The 11,886-nt window shown below is 44.3% G+C and overlaps 1 protein-coding gene across 1 annotated transcript in view; it reads left to right on the top strand.

The window, feature by feature from the left end:
• The first annotated feature begins 428 nt into the window (after nucleotides 1-428).
• The window catches only part of SPTLC1 (serine palmitoyltransferase long chain base subunit 1), an 84,902-nt gene continuing 73,444 nt past the window's right edge, over nucleotides 429-11,886 (top strand). The window contains exons 1-3 of the mRNA XM_079789754.1: nucleotides 429-546; nucleotides 3,162-3,269; nucleotides 5,982-6,076. Coding sequence (XP_079645880.1) covers nucleotides 490-546; nucleotides 3,162-3,269; nucleotides 5,982-6,076 — 260 coding nt within the window. The 5' untranslated portion in view covers nucleotides 429-489. The remainder of the gene's footprint in view (nucleotides 547-3,161; nucleotides 3,270-5,981; nucleotides 6,077-11,886) is intronic.

The following is an 11,886-nucleotide window of genomic DNA, read 5'->3' as shown; positions in this document are numbered from 1 at the left end:
ACTACTGCAAAGCCCTAGTCCGCGCCACACCCAGTGAGCACCGTGGAAGAGCTAGCTATTTTAATTCATATTTCTGTGTTTTGAATGATAATACTTTCTGGGGTTACTTATGGAATTTGAAAGTAAAGATCATGGTTTTCAATCACATTAGTAACACTCCTAGCGCTCAAATGCCTGCCGAGGGCGAGGGCCGTGTACTTAATCCCTCCGCCCGGACAGCCCAGCCAGGGGCCTGGCACCAAGCGGCGCGTCGGAGCCCGGTCCCGAGAAGCAGCGTGCGGTCCCCCCGCCCCGCGGCCGCCAGACCCTGGCTCTCCCGCCCGTCGGAGCCCAGGCCTCTCCTTCCTCAGCCCCGGCCGCCCAGTGCGCAGGCGCGAGGGGCGGTACCCAGCCTCGGCCGCCCCGCCCCAGACGTGACGTCACTGGCCGGCGCCGCGCAGTTTGACGGCCCTGAGACCCGCCTCCGGAAGGAAGCCCGAGCGGCTGAGGATGGCGACCGCCGCGGAGCAGTGGGTCCTGGTGGAGATGGTGCAGGCGCTCTACGAGGTGAGCGCGGCTGCCCGCGTGCCCGCCACACACCCGGCCCGGGAAGTGGCGACGCGGGTGGGCTTGTGGTCAGAGGCCTGGGCGGGACGGACTCGGCCTCGCCGGGCCGTGGCGTTCTGGCTGGAAGGGCTCGTGGGCGCTCACGGTCCAGCGGCGCCGAGAGGCGAGGCACCGGCCGGCGCGGGACCGAGGGCCTAGGTTTGCGCTCCGGGGGCGCGGAGCCCGCTCGGTCCTGTCGGGCAGGACCGGAAGGCGTGGGCGGGGTCCGGGGAGGTGTCCTCGAGGCCCGCGTTGGCCCCGGTACGCGGAAGGGCGCCGTCTGGGAGGTCCCCGGGAAGGCAGGTCTTGGGGACTGCGGGGCAGGAAAAAGCGGGGGGAGTTGTGATAAGTTGAAGTTTGTTTTTATCGGGGCGTGAGGTGAGAAAAGAAGCCGAATGATTTAGGATTTAGGAATATGCAATGCACGTAGTTTGTCGTTCTTTCTTATACGTCTCATTTTCTCTCTTGTAAATAGACAAGGCTAGCTATCTCAAATATGTTAGATAACGTGAGATCAAAATGTCAGTCTTAGAGAATGTTCATTTGACACATATTTAACCAAGCTTCACCGCAGTGCCCAATAGAGCTGTTTCTAACCGTATGTGGCCTTTAGACACTTGAACTGTGTCTAGTGCGACTGAGGAACTAAATTTGTTAAGTTAATTTAGATGTATCATTACCTGGTGACTTAGTGGCCCTGGTTTTGGACAGCACAGATCAAGACGCTGGACTAGTGCCTTGAACAAACAGGCGAACATGTAGAGCTCAGAGTCATTTAAAGTGAATCTCAGTTTTCCTTTGACAATTTTTTGGAGCTTAACCTTACTGCTTAGTGGCATGGGTGATGATGGTGTCTACCATCGCAAGGCTTATCAGGCCTTGATGAAAAGCAGTTGACAGCAGATGTGGCATAATTGATGTCCAACATTAGATTCATTACAGTAAAATAAGAGCTACTAAAATTTAATGTTTATTTTTGTATAAATGAATAATTTTTTGTTTTCTATTTTTGCTCTCTTCTTGAAAATTGCATAACTGACCAAGAGTGACACTTGGGAGAAGTCTCCCTGAATGTAACATTTCCAGGAAAGGAAGCTGCACTTGTGGATTTTATTAATTCACTAGACAATTAGTATCTCAGTTTTTCTTAGTATTCTTTCTTTGTGGAGTGGGATGTTTAGTGACTTGGGCAGATGTTTGCCTACTAGAATCCAATTACTGAGGAAACCAAACGGATATTTAGACTAGAGTCCTTATTCTTAAGAGAATTATATTCAAGGGGGATTCCCATATTTTAAAAAATCATCTTAAAGAGAGATTTTTGTTCTTTCCCCCAATTTCTGTATACTTGATATGTAGAATTTGAGGAGTCTTGTGTAGTGCACCCAAAAAAGAAATAATAGTGTGTGTATGTGTACTAGAATCTATAATTTGAAAGTTATTTGTACATTGACCTGAAAATTTACAAACAAATTTTTCAGCAGTTTTCCGATCTCCACATTCTGGATTTTTTTAAACTGTGATGATTCATCATCACTTCTTTCTAATGTTGGAAAATAATTTGTGTTTACATTTCTAAATACCTCTTTTAAATGTCCACTGGCAAACTGTGGGAGTGGAGCACCCTGACTGCCTGGGGTTTAGTTGACACGTGGACTCTCCCACGTGCACTGTGTGTGTCCAGTTGGACAGCAGTTAGAAGTCACTGCTGTTTGAGCTTTTTCCTGAAGGAAGGCTGACATGGATAATTTCATTAAGATATCTTTATGCCTGTTGATTTGGAAAATGCTACAATTTTGGGGGAACTACAATAGAAAAAAGACCTGCTATCCCTTCAAGCATTTATAAAGTCTTTTTTATTCTGCCATGTTAGAAGAAGAATTTAAAGGGGATATCAGAAGAATAAAAAAAAATGTAGTAAGATGTGCAGCACTGTGGAAACTGATTTCCAAATAATTTTGTTACCTCACACATGGTAGAAGGGGTTAAAGAAGGCTTGTGAAGCTGTGATATGTTTGTTACAGTTATTTCCCAGGTAAAAATTTAAATTACCTCTAGGATCTCATAATTGATGTTGTTTGATATGTTGGGATTCTGTGTCAGATTTATTTTAAAGAGTTTTTTTCTAACGATATTTTAAAGCTACAATACTAGAGATTTTTTAAAATATATTTTATTGATTTTTTACAGAGAGGAAGGGAGAGAGATAGAGAGTCAGAAACATCCACGAGAGAGAAACATTGATCAGCTGCCTCTTGCACACCCCCTACTGGGGATGTGCCCACAACCAAGGTACATGCCCTTGACCAGAATCGAACCTGGGACCCTTCAGTCCGCAGGCCGACGCTCTATCCACTGAGCCAAACCGGTTTCGGCACTAGAAATTTTTTTATGTGTAGAGGAAATTGCCTATTAGAAATGGGAAAAGCAATGAGTAGAAATGAAAGGAGCTTTGAAAGTAAATTTTAAAAAGTAACAGGTTAAAGGTCATAGGAGGCAGTATTTGTAGGTGCATTACATTTTATATACAGGTTTTACAAGTGTTCATTTCACTTCTGTTTTTTATTCACTCTTAGGCTCCTGCTTACCATCTTATTTTAGAAGGAATTCTAATACTCTGGATAATCAGACTTCTTTTCTCTAAAACTTACAAATTGCAAGAACGATCTGATCTTACAGTCAAGGTAAGAAATTAAATCTCTGTTTTATTATCTGGTGTATGATGATAGTTGCTACATCTTTCCCGAATGGATTTGTGGTGAAGTGTTTTCTGCACTGTGAGAAAATCAAGGGGGATGGAATACGGGACAGGCAAACTGGGAGAGCCAAGTGCCTCCCCAGAGGAGCAGCATGCTACAGACCTCTTTTCTCACCAGGGACAAGCAGCGGCCTTAAGAGAAGGGGAGGAAAGGGAAGCGCAGGTAGCTGCTGGGTTTTGCCATTTCCGAAGGCAGGGTTACATGAGTTGTCGAGAAAGGCCCCCCGTTTCTGAAGTCTGTGAAAGTTTTCCCTGTGGTCTTCATAAAGAAAATTGAGTTGGAAAGAATCCGCCTCACCCCTCACTCTCCACCTCCCCACCCCAAATTCAATTTTGATGTGTTCTGTGTGGTAAGGGACTCAGCTCAAGCCCACGCCAGGTGAGCCTTAGAAAGCAGAAGTGCCTACACTGGAGGAACTGCATTGGTATGAGGGATGGGGTAGGAGCACTTAGTGACTCTGCCTCAGTGTGAGGGAGGAAGAACAGTTTTGATTGCAGCATAGTTTTTGTCTCTTGGATTGTTGTGCCAGGTGCTTGGGAGGCAGGGATGGGGAGAGGTGTTTTCCCACAAAAGTCTCTGAAAGTTTGGTTCACAGGAAGCATTGAGTGCAGTGCAAAGATGAAGCACTGGGCCTCTCTCTACTTCCTGGAGCCTCCCAGGAGGAAATGCAGTGGAGTGGAATTGCCACAGCGATGTGCAATTGTGCCCTGGTTTTCCTGCCCAGCTGCTGCTGTCCTGATCATTCATATGAAACTGTCCCCTGGGGAACATGCAGCATATGTTTTTAGGGCAGAATGTTCTGGCAGCCTGGGTAAAGCAGAATAAAGAGATGTCTCATTGCATGGTTGTAACCCTTAATATGCCAGTGCATATTTGAACCCCTATTTGGAGGAATACCCTAAACTTGACCACAGATCTCTCCCTTTCCCCCGCCCCTTTTAATGAATACTTTGTGGGATTATCATGCCACAGAACGAACACTCTATAGCATTGCAGTAAGACTGGGCCCTGCAGGCCAGAAGTCCTTTCCATGCTTTTCCCTTTGGTATTTAGGAACTTCTTGTGGATGATGAAGTGGCCGTGAAAAAGATTTCTAGCCCAACTTTTTAAAGGGTTTGTTTAATCCAAATATTCTTAGTTTTAGTTTAAACATATCAACCCACACATATATACATTTTTTTAAAAAGAGCGATAGGTAAACTATAATAATAAAAGCATAATATGCTAATTAGACCAGATGTCCTTCCGGATGACCTTCCTGACAAAGCCGGGGCTGCGAGGGAAGCCCAGGTCCTGGGTGCTTGCCAGTGGCCAGAGGGAAGCCCGGGTCCTGGGTGCCAGAGGGAAGCCGGTGCCGGCAGCTGGGGAAAGGAAGGCCTACTCTTGCACACATTTCGTGCATCGGGCCTCTAGTAGTTTTAGAAAAATCCTCTGAAAGCAGACTTAGCTAGAACAAAATTTAGTCATCACTGACATTTGGACCCTCCCAGCAGTGGGAGGAAGAAACTGAGTGCTGTGAAACACTTACACTGATTGTGAAACAAAAAGAAAGTATACAATACAAAGGTGAGAAGCAGGGCCACTTAATCATCCACAAGAAGTGTCCTTCTCAGTTGGCTAGACCTACAGAGGCTCTGAATGGCAGGGCATGGTGAGTGCATTCTCACATCTCTGCACGCAACAAGGGGACAGTGTGCGTTGCATGTACTGCACTGGACTGCTGTTCTCTTCCAGGAGGTCATTGGCAGAAACAGATGAGACGTTTATTGGTTGATTTATTCAGCCAGTATTTGTGAGTGCCTGAAAATCAGATGAATATGCTTTTGGTCTTGCTCTGGAGTTGCCTAGCAGGAGAAAAACGCACAGAAGCATTTATTGGAAGTTTGAGACTAGAGCTACTGGGAGAGGGTCTATTGGCGAGGCACGAATTGCCGTGGCCACCATGTTAATTTAGGGGCCTCATCTCATCCTGTACATCCAGACACATTTTCAAAATTACCTTTTTTCTGATTCAAAAAAGGATAAGAAACACAAAATAGTCAAAATACTTATAATGCATAAAGTAACAGATACAAGGAATAAAGTAGCTTTTTGTGAGAAATTCCAAACAAAATCCCATTACAATAATTACAACAGTTTTTTTCTGTATTTTAGCTACACCTGAATCCCTGCAGATGGCTTGTAGGAACAGTGCTTGGTGATCTGGTTGATCCCTTCCCATGATGGCCACCTCCATCAGCACTTCTGGTGTGGCTTTCTGTCTTGTCTTGGGATAGAGGCTGAACTGACCTAGCAGAAATCATGCTTCTCACCTTTGTATTGTATACTTCCTTTTTGTTTCACAATCAGTATAAGTTGTACTTTGCATGGTGAAAAATTTTGGCTATAGAAATAAAAGTTTTCTTAAAATTTTCAGCCATTCATAAAACTACTTGGAAAAAAAGTATTTCGCCTATGATGTGAGGAGGTTAAGTGCCCAAAACTCAAAAGTGATTGTTTCTTTCCTAACTACAACGAGACCTCTGGTTCTGGCAGTGTGTTCATTGTGATGGTCCATTACAACACACAGTGTAGATTCTGCTGGAGTCACTGTCCGGTAGCTAGCATTGTGCTGTCTTAATACCTTTTCGCTTGTAGGAAAAAGAAGAATTGATTGAAGAGTGGCAACCAGAACCTCTTGTTCCTCCTATCTCAAAAGACCATCCTGCCCTCAACTACAACATTGTTTCAGGGTAAATCACTTTGCTACTGTTTCTGTGGGTAAGCTCAGCAAAGTATACAGTAGTTTAATGCTATTCCTTTTTACCTGAAATAAAACATTTAGAAACGTCTGCAGATCAGAAACTACCTGCTTTAGTTCCCAGTATAAAACTTACTTTTAGGAATGGTATGGGCATTTTTTGTAGTTTCCAATTTGGGCATTACAGTTTGTCCCTTTTTCTAAAAAAAAGTATATTTTTTTCAAAGTAATACACGCACTTGATAATGTGTAAAGTGGTCAGACACACTTAAAATGAACAGCAGCACTCCCTTCTTCCCACTGGGCTTGTTTCAGATTTCAGGTCTGTCGCAGGTTTCCTCCATAATACGCTGTTTAGTATGCTGACACTGCTACTTGATTAACGGTGGACAACACCTGTGGACTCACAGTCTGAATTATGAAACTTCAGCTCACTTATCCTACCTCTCTTCTTGCTTCCAGAGTCTGATCTGTTTTTTTTATTAGTTCTTCTTTTGGGTATCTTTGCTTTTTGTATGTGCTTTTCTAAATTATTTTAAAAATATAGACACATATGTATTAATCATCCAGAATTAATAGGCATTTTGCTATCTTGAAATATATTTTAAAAAAGAAAGAAACCATTACAAATATAGCTAAAGAAACTTTTCCATATATCACTTACTCTTGCCTCCCACACAATATCACCACTATCTTGAAGTTGGTGAGTATTTTACTCTTACATTAGATTGATTATTTTATGTGTTTTTATTGCACGCTTAGGTACTTTCTCAATATCTGGTGATCCTTAGCATCTTTTTTTTTTTCAATATGCAGAATGTTTCATTGTAATTAATAGCATAATATAAATAGTCTGCAAAAACCATGCACAAAAAAACATGATATTTTGTTATTGATAAGTTTAGAGTTTTCAACTTATGCAATACCTCTTTACATTCAATACTGAGTTGACACAAGAGTAAGTGAATTTACTTAACTTGGATAATTTTTTTAAATTTTAATAACAGTTGTATTGCAATATCCACATACCGTTAAATTCACCCTTTTAAGGTACACCATTAAATGGGTTTTAGTATATTCACAGAGTTGTGCAACTATTGCCACCATCCAACTTCAGAATTTTCATCCCCCCAAAAAGAAATTCCACACCCATTAGCGGTTATTCCCCATTCCCTCTACTCCTCAGCCCCTGGCAACTACTAATTTACTTTCTCTATGGATTTGCCTATTCTGGGCATTTCATATCAGAGGAACCGTTCAGTATGTGGCCTTTTGTGTCTGCCTTCTTTCCTGGAGCCTAATATTTTCAAGGCTCATCCATGTTGTAGCATGTGTCAGTATTTCATTCATTTTTATGGATAAAGAACATCCCACTCTGGATAGATCACATGGTGTTTACACATTCTTCAATTGGTGGACATTTGGGTTGTTTCCACTTGGGAGTACATGAAAAAAGAAAATACATTTGAATATACATATTTATGTTCAAATATTTGTGTACACATTTTTCATTTCTCTTGGGTATACACCTAAGAGTGGAATTGTTAATCATATAGGAACTCATTTTGAGAAACCACCAAACTGTTTTCCAAACTGGCTGAATCATTTTACATCCCACTGGTAGTATATGAGAACTCTGCTTTCTTCACATCCTGGCCAACCCTTATTTTCTGTCTTTTTAATTACAGCCTTCCTAGAAGATGGGAAGTAGTATACCAAATGGCTAATGTTATTGAGTGTCTTTTCATGTGGTTATTGGCCATTTTCATATATCTTCTTTGGGGAATAGTCTACTCAGTTATTGGTCTTTTTATCATTGAGTTGTAAGAGTTCTTTATATATTTGGGATACTAGGCCCTTATCAGATATATGACTTGTGAATATTTTCTCCCATTCTCTAGGTTTTTGCATCTATTCTCTTCTAGTGTACTTTGAAGCACAAATGTTTTTAATTTTTTAAAGATATATTTTTATTGATTTCAGAGAGGAAGGGAGAGGGAGAGAGAGATAGAAACATCAGTGATAAAAGAGAATCATTGATTGGCTGCCTCCTGCATGCCCCTACTGGGAATCAAGCCTGCAACCCAGGAATGTGCCCTGACCAGGAATCGAATCGTGACCTCCTGATTCATAAGTCGACGGTCAACCACTGGGCCACACCGGCCCAACAAATGTTTTTGATTTTAATGAAGTCCAGTTTATCTCTTTATACTCTTGCTGCTTGTGCTTTTGTGTTATATTATATCTAAAAATCTTTGCCCCGTCCAACATTATGAAGATTTATTCCTTTGCGTTTTTTAAGAGTTTATAGTTTTTGCTCTTAAATTAGGTCAGTGATTTATTTTGAGTTAATTTTTATAATGCTGTGAGGGAGGGATTCATCTCCATTCTTTTTTTTTAAATATATTTTATTGATTTTTTACAGAGAGGAAGAGAGAGGGATAGAGAGTTAGAAACATCGATGAGAGAGAAACATCGACCAGCTGCCTCCTGCACACCCCCTACCGGGGATGTGCCCGCAACCAAGGTACATGCTCCCGACCGGAATCGAACCTGGGACCCTTCAGTCCGCAGACCGACGCTCTATCCACTGAGCCAAACTGGTTTTGGCCATCTCCATTCTTTTCCATGTGTATACCCAGTTGTCCCAGCACCATTTGTTGAAAAGACTATTCTTTCCCTTGAATCGTCTTCCACTCTGATGAAAATCCATTTTTAAGACTGAGACACTGAAATGCTAATTCGAAGCCCTGTGTCAATGGGCTGGGCTTCCTGACTGATAGTGGGCATCAATTTCAATTTAGGATAATAAGACAAGGACCTGTTCATTTATTTGAGGGGATCCCAGATTCAGTATTTTCTCCTTTTCCTCTCTTTGAATTTCACCGCAAAGGAGTACTCCCGTGTGTTGGGATGGAGGTGGGGTGGTCTTAGGGGTGCCCTTTATAAGCCTGATTTCCACCCCTCTGGGAGCTGAGTTGGAGGATGAGGAGGGCTCAGTGTCCCATTTTTATTTTGGTAAATTTATACTGATTCTGTTTTCAGAGTGGCACTGACCCCTCACTGGTCCTTAGGAATTTTAGTTAATATTCAGCATTTCCAGAGTAAATCTCCCGCCTTCCTGCAGGACCAGAAGGGGACCTAAGGAAATGACTCCTTATGAAGGGCTCCAAGCTGGGCTCCTGAGTCCCCCACCTGTTCCCCCCTCTCCCGTGAAGCTCTGCCCCAGCCTGGGAGCATTTTCAGGTCTGCTGCAGCCTTTTCCCTGCCAGTGCACTCATGCTTAGCTTTCCCACCCTCCGCTTCCTGTCGGGTCTCTTTGTTCTACCAAATACAACTTACCCATCTGCTCTCTCGTTTCCCACATTTTGTTACTGTCATCGCCTTTGCTGCTCTTGGTAAGGTCAAATATTTTAGACTTTTGTAGGCATTTTTGTGAGTGGATAGGTTTTTCTATTAGGAAGTAATCCTACATTCCTAGAATAAACCCTATTTAAGGATGACTGTGGTTTTTATAAACTGCAGGATTTGTTTTGCTAATATTTGGGATTTTTAATGTCTATGTTGACAAATGAGTTTAGTCTCTTACCTTCTTTTCCCTTACTGTGCTGGTCCAGTTTTGGTATCAAAGATATATGTTAGTCATATCATTTTCCTAGCAACAGTATGAATTTCATATGTATGTACTTCTGTTGAGCCCAGATTTTTAATCGATTTAATTGTCTTCAATGGGTTTGTAAAGCTATTCAGGTTTCCTTCTTAAGTTTTGCTTACCATCATTTAGTCATTGTCCATTTCTTGAGTTTTCAAATGTTTTGGCATGAGTAGTTTGTAGGTTTCTTCTGGGCATATATATAAAAAATGTATTCATAACACTTTATTATACACTAGAAGCCCGGTGCACGAAATTCGTGCACGGCGGGGGGTTGTCCCTCAGCCCAGCCTGTACCCTCTCCAATCTGGGACTCCTGGAGGGATGTCCGACTACCCGTTTAGGCCCGATCCCGGACAGGCAGTCGGACATCCCTCTCTCAATCCAGGACTGCTGGCTCCCAACTGCTTGCCTGCCTGCCTTCCTGATTGCCCCTAACCGCTTCTGCCTGCCAGCCTGATCATCCCCTAACCACTCCGCTGCCAGCCTGGTTGATGCTTAACTGCTCCCCTGCCAGCCTGTTTGCCCCCAACTTCCCTCCTCTGCCAGCCTGGTCACCCCTAACTGCCCTCTCCTGCAGGGTTGATCACCTTCAACTGCCCTCCCTTGCAAGCGTGGTCCCCCTCAACTGCCCTCCCTTGTAGGCCGGGTGCCTCCCAACTGCCCTCTCCTGCTGGCCATCTTGTAGTGGCCATCTTGTGTCCACATGGGGGCAGGATCTTTGACCACATGGGGGCAGCTATATTGTGTGTTGCAGTGATGATCAATCTGTATATTACTTTTTTATTAGATAGGATAGAGGCCTGGTACACAGGTGGGGGCCAGCTGGTTTGCCCTGAAGGGTGTCACAGATAAGGGTGGGGGTTCCCTTGGGGTGTGGGGCGGCCTGAGCGAGGGGCCTGTGGTGGTTTGCAGGCCGGCCATGCCCCCTGGCAACCCAAGGGGAGGCCCTGGTATCTGGAATTTATTTTCCTTCTACAATTGAAACTTTGTAGCCTGGAGCGGCAGCCATTTCTGGGGCGGCAGCCATTTCTGTGGCAGTTAATTCACCTTCTACAATTGAAACTTTGTAGCCTTAAGTGGGTGAGCCTGGCCAGGGTGTGCGGAAAGCTTTGCTTCCCCTGTTGCCGCCGGCAACCCTGGCCTGCTCTCTCAAGCTCCATTCTGCCGCCATTTGTTTGAATTTGTTTACCTTCTATAATTGAAACTTTGTAGCTTGAGTGGAGGCTTAGGCCTGCAACGGCTATGGAAAGCTTGGCTTGCTCTGTTACCTGGGAAACCTTGCTCTCTGTGGCTGTAGCCATCTTGGATTGGGGTTAATTTGCATACTCGCCCTGATTGGCTGGTGGGCGTGGCTTGGCTGGTGGGCGTGGCTTATGTAGCGGAGTGATGGTTAATTTGCATATTACCATTTTATTAGAGAGGATACACTAGAGGCCTGGTGCACGAGGCCCGGTGCACGACATTCGTGCAGGGGAAGGGCGGGGGGGGGAGTTCCCTCAGCCTGGCCTGTGCCCTCTTGCAGTCCCGGACCCTCGGGGGATGTCCGTGTGCTGGCAGTCAGACATTCCCCGAGGGGTCTTTAGCGCTGCTGCAGAGGTGGGAGAGGCTCTGCTGCTGTGCTCACCAGCCGTGAGCCCAGCTTCTGGCTGAATGGTGCTCCCCCTGTGGGAGTGCACTGAGCACCAGAGGGCAGCTTCTACATTGAGCGTCTGCCCCCTGGTGGCCAGTGCTCATCATAGCAACCGGTTGTTCCACCGTTCGATCGATTTGCATATTAGGGTTTTATTATGTAGGATAGAGAATGACACATCTGTGGGGCTCATGTCTCCACTGCGAGCATCATGTGTCTCCTTCCTCACTCATTCTCCAGAGGTTTACTTCTGGTTTGTTTTCTCCACGGCTCGCGTTTCTTGGCGACACAGGCGCTACCCCTTTGCTCAGCTCCACTCTTGTCAGCACCCACCGAGGCAGTGGTCTTGTTTGCTTCGCTCTCTACTTCCTTTGTCCCTGGTGTCTGCCTCCACTCTCCTCTTCACTGAGACCCCACTGTAATACTTTATCACGCTTTCTGTCAGCATTTTGTGTTGACACATTTCTATGGTATTAAAATGATACATTTTATATTTATATTGTTGGTTTAAAACACA

Source organism: Cnephaeus nilssonii, assembly GCF_951640355.1.
Source record: "Cnephaeus nilssonii genome assembly, chromosome: 14".
Lineage (NCBI taxonomy): Eukaryota > Metazoa > Chordata > Mammalia > Chiroptera > Vespertilionidae > Cnephaeus > Cnephaeus nilssonii.
This window is presented reverse-complemented; position numbering and strand designations above follow the sequence as displayed.